Genomic DNA, 23,546 nt, shown 5'->3' on the forward strand with positions numbered 1-23,546 from the left:
GTGTCATCTCTGTCGAAAATAAAAAGAGGATGAATGTGACATTTCAGCATGTAGTTCCTCAGGCTCTCCTCGGGGGGAGCTCTAGCTTGTTTCCCTGCCTGTCACTGTGCGGCTTGCTGTCAGAGAATGAATGTGAGTGGCTAGCAGGCTAGTAGCTTTGGCGATGTGGTCACTCTCAGGATGATATCGCAGCGGGACAGAGGAGAACTCGCTCGGTTTTATACAGTCACGGACCCGAAGAAGCACCAGAAAGGTTACACTGTGTATAAAGTCACCGCACGGGTAAGCAGAGGGAGGATGGACACCCCGACAGCTAGGCTAATGCTAGTTGCTGTTAGCTAGCTGATGGGATACAAACACAGTGTTGTTAGCTGGCAGGGGTAACTAGCTCTTGTGGCCACCGCAGTTAAAGCTAATAGACTCATTAAGACTTCATTGGGTTTTAACATTTGGGTCTTTCACTCCCATTGGGTTGTCAAGTTGCTCATTTACATTAGAAGCAAGACTGATTTTCTGTGTGAACCCAGAGCTGGACAGTTAAAGAGCCTGTAGTTATGGTGCTGCTACATGTAGCCTCGCAGTAAACACGGCCATTGTGGACAGTGTTTACGAGAACAGGCTGGTTTGCATTGTCATTATATTCTGAGGCACGATGCCCATTGAAAAAATCAGGGGAGTGTTGACTGGGATCATGAGCCAGACAGGAAGCAGAGATGGAGGAATGTCAAACCTCATCTACAAATGTGTTTTCCAGAGTGAGGTGCCTCTATGCTTTGAAAATATTTCAAACAGAAAATACATTGGGGCATTTGACGCCTTTTAATTTCAAGTATAGTTCCCTATCCTCAATGATAATATGCAGAAACTCACAGATCAAGTGATGACATTGAGAAGTATGTGCTCTGATAATGAAATGAATCATTCATACCTATCCTCTGTCCATTTAGCTTCATCTGCAAATGCTCTGGTCAATAAGTTAGGAGAAGGTCAGGCTGAGTTTTCTCCTCCTGCCTGGGATCTTGTTTGTAATGAATGTCAGTGATGTCTCTCGTTCTAACTCTCAAGACTTCCGTCACTCGCTCCATAATGCACTCATTGTCACGCTCAGAATGGGTCCCGGCTCATACTTGTGATAGCCCCACAGTTTGTTGTGGCACTAACTTCAGCTTTTCCACTGAGCTCTCCTCTCCCTCCTCTACACAGATTATCTCCAGGAAGAACCCAGAAGATGTTCAAGAGGTAAGACACGAAGCCATTACTTTGATATGGTGAATATGTGTGTGTGTGCAAATCTTCAGCCAACTGCAGAATTTCTTCATTTTCCTCAGCCTACTTTGGTTCAGACCTTACAAGACTAAAGTAATAAATAATTTGACAGTATTTATATGCTATACTATATTTGACAATTCAATTTAGAAGATAATTGCAAATGCATTTTTTTTTGTCCACAGATTAAACATTACACAAGGCCCCTAGAGTCTCATTAGTCAGACAATTTAAATTATTTGTCTGAAGACATCAGTTTTTAAAAGGTTTAACACAACTTCTGAAATATTTGTTTTTCTCACAACGTGTGGTAAAAATACTTAAAATGCTCTCTTGCTTCTGAAACAGTCAGGAATGCAGTCTGTCCTGGAACCAGTGCTAATGCAACCAGCATGATGTCAATTACTGCATGTGTGTCTAAGATGCCTGAAAATCACCACTTACCTCCATTACTTAGTGGTGCTCCTGTTTGGGAGTGGCGCTCAAGCCAGTTTGTCTCTCGCTAGGCGCTCAGACAAGACTTTAGCAAACCAGATTTGTGTCTCAACATTAGGCCATAATGTTTTGCTTCATCTTACAGTGTAAGGAATTAATTTACCCAGGTTTGTGTCTAATGTTGTGACTGGTATGTTTAGTTTGTTACACATGTGTTCACATATCTGACATTAAAATCCATTCTAGTTTTAGGCTGTGCTGTTTAAGTTCTCTAAAGTCAGTTGATAATGAGATTACTTTTACGTACAAGATCACTCTAACAAGCAGCATTTTCTAAGGTACATTGATATAATCCATTTGACTCCCTAACTTCCGTTCCTTAAGTCAGCGTCTTTTCCTCTATCTTCATCTATCTCCCCACTCTCTCTCTCTTTCTGTAGATAACAGTGTGGAAGAGGTACAGTGATTTCCGGAAGCTTCATCACAATCTCTTGCAGCGACACAAGGATGTGTGTAGCCAGTCAGAGCTGTTTCCTCCTTTTGCCAAGGCCAAAGTCTTTGGTAAGAAACTAACCTTCTTAATTTCCTTGTGTCAAACATCTGCCCTGATGTTTTTGTTGGACCTTGATATGCAGAGCTATCTCCTGCTTGAACAGCAGAGAGAGAATAAACAGGACTTTTCACTTTTAACAGGAACGCTGCTTTTAGACAAAGTCCAGACATTTTCCAGAGGGGCTTTATTTGAGAAAGCAAATGCCATAGTCAGTTGCCTCGGACATTTTACGGAACTTTTCACGCCAGCTCTCTGGTAAAATGTGTGGAAAATGTCTGAGTGAGCAAATGTGAGCAAACATTAGGAAAATACCAAGAAAATTCAGAGAGAGCAAGCGGGTGTGATGAACACAAAAAGAATACTATGGTGTCAGGATGAAAAAGCGCTGCCATACACTTGGAACTTGAGAGGGAGATTTGTGAGCTTTTGGTAATAAGGGCCTACACCAGTATTGATGTGCTGTTAACAAAAACACTGCTTTCTGCAACACAATTCATATGTCATGCCTCCTCTCTACACAGTAGAGAATGCGTTGTGAATGCGTCTGACCGGGACAATCTCCTGCTGTTTATATATAAGACATAAAACTTGTTCATGGGCAGCCATAAGCCTCGCCCACTTGGGTTGAAAGAGAAAAATGGTGGAGAGGACACAAGACACAAAATCCTGGATGTTTGGACTAGAAACAAAAATTGGAGTAACTCTGCCCCCATGAGCCAGTTTAGTGTTATTACTCAGTTAACAAGCGGCACTTACATGATATGAGCATGTGTGTGTGTCCTTGTATGTTCATGTGCAGGTCGTTTTGATGACTCAGTGATTGAGGAAAGAAGACAGTGCTCTGAGGATCTGCTACAGTTCTCTGCTAATATCCCTGCTCTGTACAGCAGTCAACACATCCAAGATTTCTTCAAGGTACAACACACAACACACACAACACACACACACACACACACACACACACACACACACACACACACACACAGAGACACACATACACACACATACACAATTTACTGAAAGGACTACAATTTGAATATTTTTGCAGGGAGGTGAGGTCCACGACGGCTCAGAGCTCATTGGACCAGCCGAGCCCTTTTCAGATTTCCTGGCAGATAGTTTATCAGACTGCAGCTCTGATGGTACGAACAGACACAAACTCTTCCTCATTATCAGTCTCTACTCTCAATTTACTGTTGCTGTAAATTCAAACTTACTCAGAGATGTATGGACATGTTTTTCAGTTCAAAGAGACATCAGTGGTGCAGATGATTTGACTATCACGTCTGAGTATGGAGGTAGAGTTTGTTCTTTAATTCAGAATTACATTAAATATACTATTGTTTTTGGTTCAGCATAAATAGTCTTATTTCGTAGTGTTTATAGATGTATCTGTCATCTGACCCTGGCATTCGTCCCACCTCAGGTCCGTCCAGTGACAGTGACTTGACCTCCCTGGCTGTGGATACAGACTCTTTGGCTGGGCTGGATGATGGCATGGCCTCAGGCCGCACCTCCCCAAACCAGCCACAGGGGGGAGCTTCCCACATTAGCAGCAGCTGCAGCCCTCGCTTGCCCTCCCTGCACGACCGCCGCACCCCATCTCCTGCCTCCTCAGCCCTTAACCCCGAGGTCAGCAGACCAGGCCGGACGCCTCTCTTTTCTGGCACTTTGAAGAAAGTCAGCGGTGGCAAACACAAGGACGTTAACTCAGACTACCTAGAAAAAGCCAGCGAGCTCATCTACGTGGCTGTACAGAAGGAGAACGAGCAGGACTACCTGGCAGCTTTTTCTTATTATCGCAGTGGAGTGGACCGGCTGCTGCAAGGAGTGCAAGGTCAGTGTGGCCAAGACCTGGATACTGTTTCTGCAGTGGAATCCACTAAAGAACAATTCAATTCCATAATTAAAAAGTATATATAGACTGTAACAAAACTTTTGTATATGACAGTTAATGTCCCTGTAGACTTAAGTTTAATGATTAATTGAGTAGTGTTACACTGACTCCCTAACTTAAAATCCTCCACAGTCCACACCTGTGCCCTACAGCCTCCCGTTGTTACTAATACAAAGTAACACAACTTGCTGCAGCCTTCTAAGATCCTTACATTATACCAAGTAGTAACTAATAATGTATTTCAGCTCAAATGGTAGGCCTTGTGTTGACATAGGTTTTGTCAGCTTCTCCCTAACTATGATGCAGTTTATTGTTTTTCATTAATTCAATAATTCAAGTTTTTAATTTCATCCCTATTGTAGGTGAGTCCAGCCCCACACGACGAGAGGCAGTGAAGAAGAAGACTGCGGAGTATCTGATGCGTGCAGAACAGATATCCAGTCAGCATCTGAGAAGCAACATGGGTCAAGGGTCAACGCAGACAGTAGTGAGTGGGATGGAAATGTCACTGGCTGTTAAAATATGGAAACCATTAATTTGTAAATAAATCAGTATCTGAGCTGATCCTATCATCAAAGTGATAATGTGTTGTCCGTGCTGATGCTGTGAAATTGTGCCAGTTCGCCTTTACCCAAAGAAATGTTTCTCTGTTTTTTCAAGGCTTTGGGGGCACAATGCTGCCCTTCCACCAGCAGAGCAGGCCAGCAGAGTCCATCTGATGAGCTGAGAGCATACAGGGTGTTGGGGGTCATAGATAAGGTCAGTTAATTCAATCAATCAATCAAATCTATATGTATAGCCCATATTCACAAATTACAATTTGTCTCATAGAACTTAACAAGGTGCCACATCCTCTTTACACTCAACAAGAGTAAGGAAAAACTAGCAAACAAACTTGGAAACCTCAGGGAGCCACATGGGGAGGATCCCTCTCCAAGGGCGGTCAAAAGTTCAATAGATGCCACGTGTATCTGAACAAAATTACAATATTTACAACATGACAATCCCATATGATTGCCTGTATTTTTTCCTCAAAATTGGTGACATCTGACAAGATATCTTTTTGTACATATTTTAATAATCCACTTGGACTCAAATAGTTGTCACAATTTATTATGTGCAAGTCTAAAAACATTTTTTTTTAATTTTGATGCTACAATTATAATCTGTCAGTCTGTTTTTCTAGCATGTGTGTGCAATCAACGTAAAGACTACTTCTACTTTGCCTGATGCAATGTCAGAGTTTTCTCCTTGAATATCAAAGGTTTAAATGTGAAATTGAAAAGAAACAGCATAACAGAATAATTAGACTTATCTTCAGGAGACACTCATTTATGTAACAATTTGTGCCAACCAAGATAAATGTGGATGTATCATTCCCCAAATTTCTCCTCCTCGTGTCCTTTCCTTCTTCAACCATCTCTTTAATCTGAAGCAATAAAACCTAATAGATTTACTGGATGGAGTAGTAAGGGCTGAGTGTGTGTATGTTTAGCGTCAGTTATGACTACCACAAGGTCAGTTTGGGTTGCCGGTCCTCTCAACCAGCTGCCGGCGAAGCAACTTCACCACTCAGCCATGAAATGACTTGGCACGCAGCTCAGAGAGTAGCACACAGTATTGAATCAATGATGCTCATCCTGCATACATACACACACACAAACCCAAAGGAAAATGTTGATACAACATGTGCTACTCTACAGAGACGCACTTCAAATCCACAATATTTCAGAAACAAATCAAGCACAGCAACAAGAATAAACTCCGTAAGTGAAAACGAGAAAAGATCCAGAAATGGCCTTGCTTTCCTTTCCTCTGTCTCCTCCTCCTTCCTCCTTTCACTTTTAATGGGGACAGAGGGGACAGATGGAGAGAGCTCCTCACCCCAGTGCCCCCCTCCCCTGCCCCTCCACCTCCCCCTTCCCTGATGTTTGTGTCTTAATTATATTAGCGTCCTGGCTAGCACTGGCACTCTGTTTACTCACAGCTCCATTCATATCCATTTAGCCCGCACCTGTTTGGTCCCAGCCAGGGTCACATGGAGGGAACACACCCACCAAAACATACGCACGCACAACGCCGCGCACAAACACACAGCAGGTCACGCACATATGCTCAAGCTCTCCCTCGAGACAACGAGGGAGCAGGAGAGCAATGGAGATGTCACAGCGAAAAGGAGGGCGGGAGGCAGGATGAAATAAAGACATTAGGAAGAAAGGAGAGACAGAGGGAGAGAAACTAAAGGAAAGTGAGATGAAATGGTGGAGTCTCTTTCTGTTGTAATGTGGGTGCAGATGGGAGAAACGTACAGAGAATCTAGCAACAGCACTGCCAGACATTACAATGTCTGCAATGATGCATTGCAGAGCCCTGTGCCGAAACAATTTTCAAAGTACACATGTGGTCCAAAATTTTAAAACTTCAGGAGCAGGGTAAATACATTTGTGCAACTCATATGAACTATGACCGGTAGTTTGGCTTGTAACTTGCTCATATGTGATTTTGGTGTCATTTAAAACCTCCATCTAAAGGTTACTTCCAAGAATTATTTTGTATTATTTCCACTTCCAAGTTATGTTTTGTTCTGCATTTGTTTGTTAGTTAGTAAGATTATGCAAAAACTATTTAAACCTAAAAAATCTATTTAGATATTTATGAGTGTGTGGAACATGGTGCAGGTTTGATTTTCTTTGTGTCAATCAACTTATCAATTAATGATTGATGCTGTAATTTATGTATGAAAATATGTCTATTCTATCGCTTTTACACTGATTCTTAGCATATCTCCCTCTTTATTGTTATCACACACAGATCTAACATGTTACTGGCATTTTCAGAGACCCTCATGTGTGCCCTGACCCAGTCATTGAAAAACACTGCTGGAGGACACAACCAATACACAATCTTAGACTGTGCGCGTCTGTTCAAACATGTCATTTAATGGCACTCTTCCATCACAGGTTCTTCTGGTCATGGACAAGAGAACAGAAGAGACTTTCATCCTGAAAGTAAGTGTAGTGTGCGTGTGTGTGTTTAGTGTGTGTGTGCCCCTCATCCTGGTCTTCCCAACTGTAAGTGTAACTGAAGTGTGCCAGAAGCCCCTGTGTGTGACCGCTGTAATTGATTCTAATGGGCCTGTCCCTGTCAGCTCCTCTGCTCTCAGGTGTGAGACGTGTGCCAGATGCCATCGCACAGCACAGATGACTACACACACATGCACGCACACACATACTTACACACACTTGCAGCCAATGTGAACTTTACGTGTAGCACTGATGGATTTATGTGGCTCTTTTAAAGTCACGCGCTGTATGTGGCTTGATGAATCCAGTGACTTTGGGGCATGGCTGGCTCTTTGTTAATGGGAGCTTTCTCCTTGCCACTCTCTCAAAGAAACAATCTAAACACTCACCACCCTCTTCCTCCTCCTGTCTTGTTCTTAAATGCACAAAAGTGTTGTTTTTTCTGTGCCTACTTTGACTGTAATGTCTCTATTTCTTGTTGCAGGGTCTGAGGAAGAGCAGTGACTGCGGGCGGACTAAGAGGACCATCATGCCTCACTCTGTGCCCCACATGGTACAGCTGAGGAAGTTTGTCGTCTCTGAAAACACAGTTTTTCTTCTGCTGCAGTATGCCGAAGGTACATCTTGCACACATCTCACTTTCAACTGTTTCATCTTCCCCCTTTCATCTTCTGTCTTCTGTCCCCTCCTTCACCTGATCCCTCTCTCTCTCTCTCGTCTCCCACCCCTCTCTCTGCCCTTGTTCCAGACAGATGTTTGATAGAGATGGGTGTGTGTCACAGGTCATTATTCTGAATACCAGGTGGCACCATGCTTCATTAGCTATGCCAACACCTGGGCCTCCTTACATCCCACTCACTCTAGGATGTGTGTAGGTTGCGTGCGTGCATGTGGGTGAGTGCATACGGTGTGATGCGGCCATATTTTTTAATGCCCTGTAACCTTTTCAATCTGGTGTACTCCATAACCACCCTGCACTAATATTAGTGCACTGTATTGAATATCATATGGGGCTGTTAAACATGATCTAATAAAGCCGATCAAATCCCACAAAAGGCAGTTTCCCCATTGTTATGTCCCAGCTCTGTTATTCAGAGAATCCAGGGTCGCTCCTTATGCTTCTATAGTATGTTGTTAGCAGCTGACAGGTTGAATGAGGATAGACAGGCAGAGGGAGGAAGGCAGTGACCTGAGTGACATTGGACAAAACAACATATGGATGGTTTTACTTTCTAAGCCATCGAGCTGCCCCGCTATCATTATCATCACTGTGAACTCCCTATCCATTCTCATCACACACAACAGATGCTGGCTTCCAATTGCTCACACTACAGCTGTGTGTATCTGAATGCTTGTGTGTGTGTAAGACAGAGACGAGTTAAAAACACCAACAATACACTAGGAACCTAAAACATACACCAGCCCAAATCCCATTTAACCAAAGTGGTTTCAGTCACAATGTGTTTTGTTTACCTTTGTTACTCACTCACCAAGTGGAGACTAATGAGATTTTTCACCAAATTGTCCCTTTAGTGCAGTTGACTTTGTGCTTTCATCTCATCTTAAGAACAACAAAAATTAGATAAATTAGAAAGAAGTTTGTTAGTATGCACAATTAAAGCACACTTAAAAACGATAAGGGCTTAAAGTGGCCCCTGTATCTTTCTCCTATCTTGAAGTCCCTGTGTCAAAATTTAGTTTTCTGCAATATTTCTGTCTCTGTTTTTCTAACATGGTGAGCGAGTGGGCACATTAATGACATTTCTAACATGTGACACAAAACTGAAAAGAAAAATACAAATATCTCAGGATAAAAAACGTGGTGCCATACGACATACAAAGAAATTCGAGAGCTTTTTGAGAACAAGCTGAAGTTGCTGAGATCCTGAAAACATTTGTGGAAAAGTTCAGTCACTCACAAAATATCAGCTATATCTGTAGGCTCCTTTTCTGTGTCTAACTGTGTCTGTTTCTTTCACCTTCAGGTGGAAAACTGTGGTCGCACATTGAAAAGTACCTACGTACTTCAAGCCCGGAGGAGAGCTTTGACATTCCTTTCATTCAGAAAAGCCACACAACAGCTGTGCACACACCACAACATGCTGTACCACAGCTGGATGTAGATTCAGCCAGTTCAGGTTCAGGGCCTGTCGCTGGTTCTGTCTCAGAGCTGCAGAAAGAGGGAGGAAACGTCATCACACCTCTTAAAAGTGTTCTTCCTACCAGGCTTATTGAACAAACTGGGGCTCAGTCAGACTCTGGAGCCACCTCTGAGGAAGAGTGCACCAACAGTTATTTGACTCTTTGCAATGAGTATGAACAAGACAAAGTAGAACCAGATGCACTTGAGGAGGAAGAAGAGAAGAGTGAACAGGAAATGCTGTCACTGGAAGTTCCCGTTGTGACGACCACCACTTCCTCACGCAGCCGATCGCTGATGAGCAACGACAGCCTCTCGTCACCTCTCAGCTCTCAGGAACTTGGCTTCTTCACCGAGTCATCCGACAAAAGTGGCCAGACCCACGACAATGAGCAAGACCACAGCGAGGGACAGGATCACGGGGAAGTTTTTAGTCCTTTACCCTCTCCTGCTGTGCCTCTGTCACTGGATCAGTCCAAGCACACGCCAATGGAGTTTTTCCGTATTGACAGCAAAGACAGTGCAAGCGAGGTGACCTGTCTCGACTCTGGAGAGCAGCGCGCCCCTAATAAGCAGGTCCCGCTTTTGTCTACGTCCGACCTGGGCTCGGACATCCCCGAAGATCTTCCAGAGCTGGCTCAGGAGGTCAAGGGCCACAGCTCGGAGCTTTGGTCGTTAGATTGCAGTGATAAAGGCTCCAATGAGTCAGTGCCAGTCATCTCATTTAAAGAGGCGGTAGTGACAGATGAGGGTCACCCACCTGATCTCCTGGTCAACCTTCCTGCAATGAGTGGGACCATAGACTCATTACAGGAGGAACTGGAGACCTCAGGAGTGTGTCTGGGCCTCGAGGCCACAGCCTCTCCTCAGAAGTGCATCCAGCCAGATGTTTTACAGCTTCACAGCCAGCCCGAGGAGGAGGAGGAGCAGCCACTGGAGCAGGAGCTGTCATCTCTGTGTACAGCCTCCACAGCCTGCGACACCAGTGTTGCATCCTCCTCTCCCCTCAACTCATTGTGGGATGACTACAGCCTGGCATTTGGCATAGAGGCCTCTGACAAAATGGTTTCTGATCAGGAATGCCAAAATATTGACCTTCCTCTCGACGCAGGAATTCCAGATACTGACTCTCATAGTGAGAAACTAGAGGCCGGTACAAGAATAAACACAGACCCCAGTGCAGCCTTGATCCCAGACGTGAACAGGACAGAGGCCTGTGCTATGGTCGAGGGTTTATTACATCTTGATGGTGAATTATCAGGAGTTGTTAGCAATAAAAGTGTCAGCGAATTTGATAAAGAAGTATCACGGCTGTTTGCGAAGCTGGATGAGCTGTCGCTGGCTGCATCCCAAGCTCGTATACCGGAGGAGTTTGTTCGATGCTGGGCTGCAGAGATGGTGACAGCTCTGGATTCACTGCACCAAGAAGGTATCATCTGTCGAGACCTGAACCCCAACAACATCCTGCTCGACCACCAAGGTTAGACGTGTGTAAACTCTTGGTGGCATGTGCTCATCTTTCTTTTTCAACAAGTATTAAATCAAATACCTTTGAAGCTGCTGTATTATATGAATGGTATATTTTTCTTTCCTCAAGCAAAAACCAAATGTCTTCTTCGGGATTTGAAGCCAGGGTTTCTGCGTGTTCCTTTCTTCAAGCCTGTAGTATTTGACTGAGGGACTGTGGTTCTAGCAGAAAGAGAAGTGTTGTTTTACCAGCAGGTCACAGATTCCCCCTCAACTTCTTCCCTTGTCGTCCTACAATCATGTCTCTCCACCTCGTTATCAACAAGCGTCTAATTAGCTGAGTGGCTGTTTTCGTCTCCCTGGTGGTAATTATTGTTCTAAAGGGCCCATCAACGGCATAGTGTGGTGCATCAGTCTGGCTAGCCCAGGCTAATGGCCACGGCTACCTAATGACACCATTAGTTCTAATGATAGCGTTAACGGGTAGCCGCTAAACAGAAGTAATCGCTGTGGCCGTGTGCTTGAAAAGCTCGCAGAGAGATTTAGAGAGGTAGAAAGGAGCGGAGGAAGGAACGCTGCAAAGGTGAATAAACAGTCAGAAAAAGTAGAACGTCAGAGTGACACTTGACTGTGTGAGGTTGACAAGAAGCAGAACATTGGATGAATGTTTCACACTATCTTCTCTGTGCAGGTCATGTTCAGATCACATACTTTTGTAGCTGGAGTGATGTGGAGGAGTCCTGTGACAAAGAAGCCATTGCCAATATGTACTGTGCACCAGGTGAGTTACACATGAACATCATAATACTTGTCTGTTTTACCCAGGAGCCTCATTTTGTGTGCCTCTGCCCGTAAGGCTGGTGTTTATGTGGGGTTAATTCTATGCAGGCATGCAGGTCCATAAGTAGGCCACTGGTCACATGGTCACAAAACCCTCATTCATAGATGTGAATAAACTAAGTGTACATACACTTCTCAAAGAGGAAGAAAGAAACAAATTACTGCTGTGATTTGTTTGAATAAGTCTATATTCACAGGTGCTCTTGGATTATGTTCCATTTTGTATGAAGTTAAAGACACCCTATATTAGCAGTACACATGGTTTAAAGTATTGTTTTACATTTTTATCATCACTCACATTGCATAAGAAATAAAGTTTATTTTACTGGCACTCGGTTTTGAGGAAGATGGAATGTCTCGTAAGTACCTTCATTGTCCTGAAGAGTGTGCTGTTGTGCAACAGTGAGCCAGCAGTGTGTCAACCCTGAGTGTTGCTCTCAGCAAACTCGTGGCAGCTCTGGCATGTTGTTTAAAAGCTGCTTAAAACAAACCGCTGCTAGACTACAGCACCATGTCCCTGCTTAGCACTTGTGTGTGTGTGGCGGGTGTTTGTGTGTACGTGTGCATGCGTGCACATACGTTTGACATCCATGGGTGGATAACTTTCCGATATGCCGCTGCTTTAAGCATATGGCTTCTCACTTGGGTTGTTGGGTAGATTATAGGCAATGTGCTTAATTACACCTTTCTTAAATATGCAGGATGGATAACTGTTCGCTGAAAACACTGGACGCACTAAGAGACGTACACAATGACCCTCACACTCATTCACTCTCCCACGCACTTATATTAAGTATTCATCCTCTCTCTCTCTCTCTCTCTCTCTCCCTCTCTCAAGCCAGGAAGGTCACTTCAGATTTAAATCCTCCTTGTGTCCAGAATATACAGTGCGACAATGTTGTAATAAATCTGAAAGCAACAAATGCTCGATCTAATATCTAAAGTGTGCATTTCTATTCCCTAAGCAACAGCTTGTTTAAAAGCCCACTAATGGAAATAGAAGCACACGCAGGCATATGTTCCACTGGTCAGCTGTGGATGACCTAAAGACACAGGAGTGAGAGATGGAGGTATAATGTAGCTTTCACAACTAAGAGTAAAGCCACCGAAGATAATTTTTTATTAATGTAATCCTAATAATTGTAGCCAGTGAGAGGTTTTGACTCCAATCTAGAGATTAGTTTTATCCCGGCCAAGGAGGTTATGTTTTCCACCTTGTCTTGTTTAACAGGATAATGCTAAAACTACTAAATTGGTGTCCTACAAATTTGGTGGAAGGATGGAGCCTGGAAAAAAAACATTTAGTGCTGGTGTGGATTTAGAGGTGATCAAGTTTTTTTTTTACTTTTACTTTCTTCAACTGTTTCACTTCCTTCATTTCTAAGATTGTTCTTCCTTGGCAGGTTTACACTCTACTAAGTGTCATTCTAGTTCAAATTTCTATTCAAAAATGGATCAAATACATTTGATGTAAAATATGAAATAAATAAAATCTCTTGTTTTGCCTTGATTCCAAACTTAAACACAAAATTAAATTGTCTTAACTATTTTAAAGAAAATAATTTCACATTGGTTAATTGACTTAAAGCTTGCACAGTTAGTTGCAGTTAGTTACACAGTGTCTGAGGAACGAAAAGAGTGATTGGAGACAGCAAAGGAAAAAGAAGTGTATTATAAAGGATTCTGTCTGAATTGCATTTGAGTGATGCTGCATCCAGCTCACACAAGCCTGAATATAAATGGATAAATGTAAGAATATTTTTTATGTTAAAAGAATAAACACGTTGGGGATTAAAGAGACTAGATGGTGAACTAGATTCGAGCTGTTTGTTAGACGGCTGCTGCTGTCATGAGAATCAATGAATGCATTTCATACCAACAGCCAACAGGGGGTGTTTTAAGCTGTTATGAAATGATCAGACCACTTTAACATCCACAGACTTGTCCAACTCAAACACTGGACACTTTCTCTCTCATTCTTGTCCCTCATACAGTCACTTATTTTACTTTCTTATATAAATCCCACCTTTGCAAGCTCCACATCAGGTATGCACATTTATGTGTATATAATCGTGCTTATGAACTTCTACACATACTAACGCAGAGGTTAGCGAGTGTGTCTCTCTCCTGCCCTTGTTATATATTGCTGTTTATCCAGACAGGGTCAGCTCTAGTGATGGCTTCATTCCTGATGACAGATTTATGACTGTTTGCCAGAAAGCTAGCAGGGGGCCTGCTGTGACCGTATGTGTGAGAGTGTGTGAGAGTGTGTGTGTGTGTGTGTGTGTGTGTGTGTGTGTGTGTGTGTGTGTGTGTGTGTGTGTGTGTGTGTGTGTGTGTGTGTGTGTGTGTGTGAGGAGGAGGGAAACATGTTTTTAGAACGCACACATTCACACCCAAAAAACACAGGAGTGTAATCGGAAAACACAGCAGCAGGGCGTTAATCTGTTTATTCTGCTTATTTACTTTGTCGCCATTTCATCATCACTGATAAACATCAGATGGCTACTTTTTTGTTCTCTAATAAGAAAAAAAAGAAGCTGTTGATTGACGGTGTGACGCAGCCCACATTTCAGCAGAAATGGTAATTGTTAATTGTTCAGTAAACAGGGAAGCAAGGACAAAACCGATTGTCTTCAGTGTCTAAGAAAAGGGAAATTCAGTATTCTTCCCCATCTGAGGTAACAAGTCTGTTGGAGCCAAAAATATTCTTGCTGCTTTTTTTTCTCTATTTCTTTTCCTCCTACCTGTTCAGCAACAACATGATCTACTGGAAGATAAAGTTCAGTTCCCCTTTTTAACACTGAGCTGCCATCTCATTGTTTTGAAAAGATTTTCAGGGAAGAAATTGTGCTGTGTAAGTACTTCTGCTTTATTATTTAAACTGTCTGTCCTCACAGTGGAGATGACACATTATTTTACTGTATTAGATTTGAATATGTAATTCAATTGGTTATATCGGTGTTTAAACAGCTCACAAGACGTGCACTCAGTCTTGGAACATCACACACCGATCCCTCCTTACTTCCTACCTGCGCACACTCCACTTCCTCTTTCAACAATGACTGTCGGTTAGGTTTTTAGGGAAGTCGGCCTGAGAGGAGAAGAGAGAAAGTTCCTTATGGCCCCCAGGAGGGAGGAGATGGAGTGTGATTAAGATACAAAGCAAGAGGGAACTTCATTGTTGAGGGGAAAGGGAAGAAGAGGCCACAAGGTGAATGCACAGTATTGTTTCACCGATGTGTCTGAACACTTCTTTTGAGTTCTTCTGAATCTTGTGATTCATTTCAAATTCTTTTAATGTGCCGGCCAGGAAAGAAATTGTCAAGTTACTGGCATTATGGTCAGATTTAGAAATGTACACTTCACATAGAGCATTGTTACAGTTACTTTGAATGACCCATGGCCTGTGGATGCAGTTAATTCTCCCTTCCCATCCTCTTTCTCTCTGTCTCCCTTTCTCTCTGCCTCGCTCTGACAGAGCGGTAAGTGTAGCCAGCTCCACTGTACTCTCCCTGCAGCTCCTCAGACATTAATCCATTGTGATGACATCGACCTTGCTCTGAGACGTGTGTATGTGTGTGTGTGTCCAGTATTTCCCTTGCAGCTCATAACCACGCAGGTATCACTAGTCCGTTCAATGACGATCTTCTCTCCTTGGCTGTCAAAACATTAGTCCTGGGGAGCCCTGAAGACTGGTTGCTCAGTTGGTTGTGTGCATGTGTGTGTTTATGTGTGTGGAAAAAACGTGCAAGTCGTATCATAACCCTCTCTAACCTTGGCTGCAAGAGAGCCACAGAGCCCTCCGGAGTTTCCCGGCAGCCTCCAGGAGATGAGGGGGTCTTTGTCTCCGCAGCTGAGGAGCCTGGTCTCTGGGCACACACTGCCGTGACCCTGGGTCCTGGCCCTCTGGGTGACCAGGCGCACTCCCTCTGGAGAGAGCAGAGCAGAGGGAAGCTGAGTGGCACAAGAGGCCATCTGGTACCCAGTGGAGCTCACACAAACTCAGATACACTCACTGACACATATACTTGTCACTTCAGCAAACGGGTAACATCACTCCTGGTGTCTTATATACACTTTGTGAATCCCAACATCCCAATCACTTCCATAGAGCTGGCGTTCCATCCAAATCTTACAGAATGTTCTCATGAACGTCAGTTTTTGTGAATTGACAGAAAATTAATTCACAGCTAATTTAGATAATTGACTCATTAAAGTCATTTTTCACACAAAGATACCAACCATTTAAAAGGCCCATGAAATGGAAATTGCAGTTTTAATCCTGTGTCCCTGTGATAATTGTTCTTGTATCTAATTTCATTTGCCAAATATATGTCAAAAAACAATATCATAGCAAAAGTCTGTCTGTTCTGGTCCTGTAAAACGGTTTCAACAGTTAAATGACTCATCCTGAATTCAGGGGTGTTTGCTAATTTTGCGTCCAATGATAATTCTTTTTAAATTTTTAAATGTCTCCCTGTGTCGGACTTGGTTAACTCCACAGACTAAGGTGGTTGTGAGAAGTTCTCTATTTGCTGTTGTAATAAATATCGTATTGTTTTCATAATAACAACTAGTTTGAGCTGAACAACCGTTTCTGGTCTTTCTCTCCTCTCTCTCCTCCCTTGTATCTCTCTCTTCTCTTCCCCATTTCCTCAGCTCAACTCAACCGGTCGAGGCAGATGAGGGAGTTTATCAGTCACCAAACAGCTGCTCTTTGTGGGAATAGTTGGGTTTCTCTATAATTTTTAAGGTCTTAACCTTTTTATGTATCCTTCAGATAATGTATAATATTAATTGGCGCTATACAAACAAAGTGGAATTGGAGTGAATTGAAAGAACAAAGCAAATGAAACGATCTAAGGTTGTATTAAATTGTGATTTACTAACGTGCCACTATTTCTTGACACTATATAGACCAAACATTAATTGTTAAATTGAGAAAATAATCAACGGATGAATCAATGAAGGGCATAACTGAGAGTTGCAGCCGTTGCATCTGGTTAGATTATCATTGGTCTGGTATATATATGGTATTTCAGAAAAAATTAAAATAGGTAAAAAGAACTGTAAAGAATTGCTGTAGTATTTGTTTTGCTGTGTGTGTGTGTGTGTGCATGTGTGTAGTGCATGTGTGTGCGTGCTATATGCATGTGTGTTTGAGGTCAGGTCATGCAGATGGTGTGAAGTTGCAGCACAGACGGTTTCCTCAATTTAACTGCTTTTTTATTATGCAAATAACCCTTTTATGAGACACACACTAGTGTGAGTGTGTGTGTGAGACAGAGACTGTGTCCATGTCTTTGTGCTCATTTCGAATCGATTGTATATGTTCAATGAAATATTTTGTAATCCAAGATGTCACTCTGAAAAGGTTTAATGTTGATGGTTTGAAAGAAAATCACTTGAAACAGCTTCAAGTGGTTTTTGTTTTACCTGTTTGATTATTCTGTCATTTTACATCACAAGTGAATAATTTTTTTCTTCCTCATCACATGAGCTGTTTCCCTGCTTTTTAATTTATTGATTCATTCTCTCTCTTCCCCTTTTTTCTGTTCTCGGTTCAGAGGTGGGAGGTATCAGTGAGGAAACAGCAGCGTGTGATTGGTGGAGTTTGGGCGCCATCCTGTTTGAGCTCCTGACGGGCATGGTGAGTCAAAAAGTATTAAAAAAAACGTTATCTTTGTTACTAAGGTGTTGGGGGATGTCTGTAGGTGTCTTGGCTTTCAACTCTCTCACACTCTTTATGGTCTTGCCAAGTTGTGTGTGATTCTGTGCGCGTGTCTGTTTTTGTCTGAGTAGGTGGAGTTTGTTGTTTTGGTGCATTTGTGTTTGTGTGTGCGAGGTGCGTCTTGGCTGCCGTCTCTTACTCTGGTTCTCGGGGAGTGCCAGGGGTGTCCGTGTGACTTTCTCCTCCAGCCTGAGCTCCATCTGCTGGGCCAGGGGGTCAGCTCTCCCCGGGCCTCTTTGCTGGCTCCTGTAGCAGCGCTGGGCGCGGAGTGTGCCGACCTCGCATTGGCGTGAAAGGTGAAGACAGGGGCAGCTCTCAAGGTGCCGCAGCACGGCTGTCTGAGGGACCGTCTGAGGGACCGTCTGAGGGACCGTCTGAGGGACCGTCTTCCAAGACGGGCCCGGGACGAGTCAGAGAATCTCGTTTGCGAGACAACAGATACACATTCAGCTGTTAGACATGTACACAAACACATTCACATGCCAATTCCAACTTGCTGTTACCTTGAAGGACACACACACACACACACCCAGTGCAGGTGCAGCATATCCCTTAATGTCTTTATTAAATTTGAATAAACTCTAACTGATTGCCAGTGGGCATATTTTCATTTCTGCCATCGGTGGTTTCCATCAATTGCCCAAACAAGAGTCGGGGTGTTAGGTCGGTGTTATTATGTTGAACAAGACACACCCACACTTACCTGAAAAAAAAAAATCCAAACCTCCGTCACACAGATGTCTCCTTTGATGATTATGTCTGGGTACAGTCCTGGCAAGGATACACACACACAGGCACACATAGTGTCTCTTGATCCTTGCAGGATAAGATCTTGCCTGGAGCAGTCTTGACTGCAGCTAGGAACCCAGCCAGAACTCCTGCAGCACGTATCAGGAGAGGGGGAGAGAGAAAGAGGAAGAGAGGGAGAGAGGGAGAGGAGGCCAACCTAACTGATGGAGACACACACAGGGTCCACCAACACAAACACACAAACAGTGTGCGGCTCTCTTGATGCACACGTTCTGCTCTAGCATTTTCAGTGTGCAGGTGTATATGTTTTAAAACTTGTGCTGCTGCAGTATACAGTGATTACAGTCATTATTGTCAATATAACAATAGAAGTGTGTTCTGTGTTTAGAAAAGCACTTACAGGTCTCATGCTCCCTCTTACTCACTTCTGACAGTTTGACTTTATTATTTTCCTGTGAGTGCAACAATTTATTGCTAACTGAATTGGCATTTTGACGTGGTTAGGGAAAAAGCTTTTCCACTAACTTTTCTGTGTACAAACGAAGAACAAACTAACCACATTTTCCCATGTCGTTCTTCCTATGACGCTGTCTAACACGCAGAAGTTGTAAGAAAGAGCAACAGCAGTGAAATCATGCCCTTTGTTGTAGTTAGTGTGATCAGTGTTGTTTCAGTTGTTCTGGCTCTTTGGTCTCCTCCTATTTGTCCAGTCACAGTGTTCTCACGTTGACCTAGGCTCCGCAGGTGTCATTGTATCTGTCCCCTCAGCTCCCAGTGTGTCAGGTTTTCTTTGTTTTAAATTGATGGTTATCTACCTCTCTTCTCTCCACTCGCCTCCACCCCCTCCATTCTCTCTGCGCACAGTCTCTGCTCCGGTGCCATCCAGCAGGAATCAGCCGCCACACAGCTCTTAACATCCCAGAGTCTGTTTCAGAGGAGGCCAGATCTCTGCTCGAGCAGGTGGGAGTCTGCGGTGCTGTGTGACGTCTCCTGTGTGAAATTAAATTATTTGTGAAAACATTGTGTACACATGGAAACATGGAATACTGCTCGCTCAGTTAAAGTAATACTCCCTATCGCTAGTTAAAATATACAGGATTGACCAACCTACAGAGAGAATGTATGCTTGTTTATTTGCTGTCAACTGTCCAGTTTTTGTAAAGTAAAAAATTGTCAGGTAAAAATAAATCCTTAAACAGCAATAACATTTTGTTGGGAATAAATACAATAGAAATAATGGACATCTTGACAATACAGTATTCCTTGTATCCCTGTAGTAACTGTGAAAGTTAGATATACAATTCTTAATTGAGTTAAAATTGACTAGACATACGTTATTTATCAGTAAAATTCCCATGATCCAACGCTGCTTCACGATGTCGGCAATCTAGGTCGTTTGTTATTGTTTTGATTGAAAGACCCCATTTAAAATATTTTTTTTCCTATTCACATTCATCACATTGTAACCTGTATAATTCTTATTTTTCTGTCTGTGTTTCGGACTCTTTCCTCCTGTGCAGCTGCTCCAGTACAACCCAATGGAGAGACTGGGGGCAGGAGTGGGAGGGGTGGACGATATTAAATCCCACCCTTTCTTTGCCATAGTACGCTGGCCCAAGTAGACGCTGTGCATTGTGTGACTGCGGAAAAGCTGAGCAGCATGCTGGGAAACTCCCAGTCCCAAATGAACTCCTTTTCACTGGAAACACAAGTAATGTACAGTAAATTAGGCATCTCTGCACACGTCCCATTTTGTGTACATCTGTTCATTCCCCATTTACTTTTCAGATTCTTTTTTTACTCTTTTTTAATAGAACTGGCTAAGCAGCAGTATTACCGTCCCTGTACATTGCTAATTTCCTAGGGTTTACAGTTTAACACTTTAACAACATGTGTGGTGCAATAATTTTCACAGTAAGTGTGTGTACTAGAGTGACGAAGCCAAAATTACATTACTGAAAGTGAGAGGTGACATTTTGTCCTCCTGTTTTCACTGCATTAACTCTTTGTTACTTTCCTTTCAAACTGACGCAAGTCACCTGTCTTAAAGACCCATTTGCAATAAACTCCATTTGTTGCCACCTATAACACTCAAGTCATTCCGCATGAAGCCCACTGAGATTAAATTGTGTTGGGCTGAGCTTCTGCTTTGATGCAGGGGTTGTGCTGTTGCTGATCTCCAAACGTATATATCTAATTTCTTACTTTTTTTTTTTTTTGTGACCTTTTTACTGACAACCAGCCCAAGTACAGTAACAGACGGACACTATGCAAAGGGGAATAAACAAAATCTTCTGAGGCAAGAGACAGATTTTGATTCTTATTGAATATTAGTTGGAATAGGTTTGAGTTATTTAATAGATTTTAGCAAGAAAAGGTTTAAAGGTTTTCCGTGTGTGGACCATAGACTGTTTGTAAAGATGGACGATGTGGCTCCACTATCCAGGAATTCAACTGAAATATCCTGGATAGCAGACCTGCCATCTTGCACATTTGGAGTCTAAGCAGGAGCAATTGTGGGATGGAGCCATGGTAGAGAGGTCCTGAGTCAGTTTCAGCTTTCAGTCATAGTGTTTCACAACATTATTATAGCATCAAGTAACAAATTAAAAACAAACTTTATCTAACTAAAATTGATCACTCAAATGAACCACAATGTGCTTTCTGAAATGACAGAAACCATCTTTGAGAAAGATGAATTTGACCTGTACTTTGGATTTTAAGTTTGGTCCATGACACATACACTAACATAGAGGAGGCGGGGTTTCTGACTTACTAGGTGTTGAGCAAGATGGTTTGGCCTCACTTTTTGGGAGCAATTATGTCGTCCATCTTTATTTACAGTCGGCAGTGTGGACAGTGAGTTATTCATTCTGGAAATGAAGAAGAAGAATGAGAGAGCAGAATTGAACCATGTATTTGACACCAGTTTTCACACTTTATTTTATGAAGACGTTTTTGTGCATGTTAGAATATGATTTATGTAAAATATTTAATACTACAAAGAAGAACAAACCAATCGAACAACGAATAATGTGTGTTCTGTAAATATACCTTTTAAAGGATGTGCTAAGTGAAAGATAAACACATTTGTCAAAGCCTTGATTATCTTGTCAATCACACACGGCCTCATCAATCAATCAGTCTTTTTTATTTGATTGTGTTTTGTGTTTTAAACAGCACTAACTCTAACCTGCCACGTACTGAGTCTGATTTTTATAATATCTGTAATAACTGAAAATGAGACAAATACATTTCTCTTAACCACACTTAGATAATCACTCTTTTTTCCACCAGTGTAAAAATGTTACCTAACAGTTACCAGAAAGATCCATTTCCTTATTTAACCTTTTTATCAGACACAAACATCACAGTGAGATCTGATTGCTGTCTGTACTGGTCTGTCAGTGCATTCTGGAAAACAATAAACATACCTGGAGAACACATGAAGAGTGGTGATGCTTTCTTTGTAGATATGGTGTCCTGTGTGTGTTTGCTCTGAGGCTAGAGCCCCCGTCTCTGTTATCAGCCGGACTGATGATACTCCTAGAAAGCTGCTGTCACTCCTGCTGAGTGTCACCGTGACCATAATACAAGCCAACACACACACACACACACACACACACACACACACACACACACACACACACACACACACACACACACACACACACACACACACACACACACACACACACACAGCATGGTACAAATACTCAGCACTTATTGATACAGAACTCTTTGGCTGTTTTTTGGGTGCAGTTCTTGTTATTCTGTCCTGCTTATGCTTATTCAGTAGTAATATATTAGCTTAGCATGAAGTATGGAAAGCCTAGCCTGAGAGTCAACCGACCTGACCCCTAAAGCCCACTAATTCACATTACACTGATGTTTTTCACTGTAAAAAACTGTTTAGACTTTGGCACTTGTAGGAATTAAAGTTTGTAGAGACTGTGGAATAAGCAGTGGAATAGATGAGTCTACAAAAGGTTCTTGAGAATGGACAGGATGTGCTGTTTTGGACTATCTGTACCAAATGTTGTTAAGTCAACAAATTAGCCCTTACCTTAAATGTTGAACTGTTAATTCAACGCAAAGTTACCTTCAGACCTCACACAAGAATTTCGCCTAAAAATGTGAAATGAACTTGAGAACAATTGGATGTCATCTGGAAAATGATCAACATGATCATATAATTTTTTTCTTCCTAATAATCTTTTGACAAATCTATTACAATAACAATCGTTTCCCATTTTGTAAAAAATCCACATTTTAGATTGTGTGAACTGAATGTGAACTCAGACCTGCTACATCTCTATCACCTGAGATGACACACGCTCATCCAGACACACACATACACGCACAGGTCACTGCAATTGTTAGCAGTGTCGCAGAGTATTCTCTTGTGTCGGCCTCACCGCCCCAGGGTCAAGAGTCTGGGCTGATTAGTGCTCGTTGCAAGACCCGTCTCTCATTACACACACACGCAGGGCGACAGGTTCAGAGAAGAAACCTGTCAATCTTACTCAGCGCAGATGTGAGATGAGCCTTCACTGCGTTCACAATGACAAAATCCCTCAAGCAAATATGATTAAGCTACAAGAAGGATTTCTTAAAATATTGGTTTAAATTTGTATAAAATTCTCTCATGTGGAATTATACAGCCTGCAATACAACCGGCAACAACAATAAAATGCTTCTAATGCGATGATGTGTTAATAATATAGTAACGTCACACAGTAGGAGTAGTTTAACTGTTGATATTACTTTTGTACTTCTAGGATTTTGAATTCAAATTGTTTTACTCATACTTTTAGTTAAAGAAAAAGATCTGAGCACAAGTTCACCAGTGTCTGCTGTGCTCTTCACACACAAAGAACCAAGGTGCATGTGTTTTACGTGTGTGTGTGTTTGTGTGTGTGTGTACAAAGCCACAGGGAAGGATCCGTCTGGTCAGAGGCAAGATTAAGAGGACATTCCAAGGACTCCCATGATGCAACACAGGCCTCCTGTAAAGAGCCCTGAAAGCGTCACCCAGGCCTGCAGGCCGAATTGACCCCTGAACCCTTTCTGCAACTTCCTGGACCCCTCTCTCTATCTCTCTCTTTCTCTCTGTAGTCTTTTCCCACCTCTCACTCTCTCTGTCTCTCTCCCTCTCCTCAAACGTGCCTCCCCTCAGCCCTCGAACCCATCGCTTCACACTGAGGCTCCAGCGAGCGGGCAGCAGCCAAATGGCCTGCCCTCTGCTTAATATTGCTGGTGGTCAGGTTTTGTTTTTGTCTTTGACGGTTTGACTTTCGCTCACAAAGCCCAGGAGAACTCCTGTAGCCCAGGGACAGACACACACACAAACGCACACTTGCACCAAGCTGAAGAGTTTCTGCTCCGAGACCTCGGGCGTCTTCTGCAGCTTCTGTCAGAGCCATGATGTCATTATGAGG

At 42.7% G+C, this 23,546-nt stretch overlaps 1 protein-coding gene and 1 long non-coding RNA gene across 5 annotated transcripts in view; one reads left to right on the forward strand and one right to left on the reverse strand.

Annotated features, from left to right (window-relative positions):
* The first annotated feature begins 80 nt into the window (after positions 1-80).
* rps6kc1 (ribosomal protein S6 kinase polypeptide 1) lies at positions 81-21,549 on the forward strand. The gene is made up of 16 exons (XM_020097759.2): positions 81-282; positions 1,204-1,239; positions 2,142-2,262; positions 3,054-3,169; positions 3,303-3,396; positions 3,499-3,552; positions 3,681-4,091; positions 4,514-4,638; positions 4,812-4,910; positions 7,112-7,159; positions 7,659-7,791; positions 9,160-10,794; positions 11,473-11,562; positions 17,192-17,274; positions 18,970-19,065; positions 19,626-21,549. The coding sequence occupies exons 1-16, from the start codon at positions 181-183 to the stop codon at positions 19,725-19,727; spliced, it is 3,345 nt and encodes a 1,114-aa protein (XP_019953318.1). The 5' UTR covers positions 81-180; the 3' UTR covers positions 19,728-21,549.
* Positions 15,404-23,546, reverse strand: part of LOC109643134 (uncharacterized) — a 125,032-nt gene continuing 116,889 nt past the window's right edge. For all 4 annotated transcript variants that reach the window (XR_011239391.1, XR_011239388.1, XR_011239390.1 and 1 more), the window contains exons 5-8: positions 21,540-21,671; positions 20,882-20,978; positions 17,495-19,095; positions 15,404-15,553 (exon numbers count right to left, since the gene is read on the reverse strand). This is a non-coding gene — a long non-coding RNA (uncharacterized lncRNA). The remainder of the gene's footprint in view (positions 15,554-17,494; positions 19,096-20,881; positions 20,979-21,539; positions 21,672-23,546) is intronic.

Source organism: Paralichthys olivaceus, chromosome 19 (genome assembly GCF_024713975.1).
Source record: "Paralichthys olivaceus isolate ysfri-2021 chromosome 19, ASM2471397v2, whole genome shotgun sequence".
NCBI lineage: Eukaryota > Metazoa > Chordata > Actinopteri > Pleuronectiformes > Paralichthyidae > Paralichthys > Paralichthys olivaceus.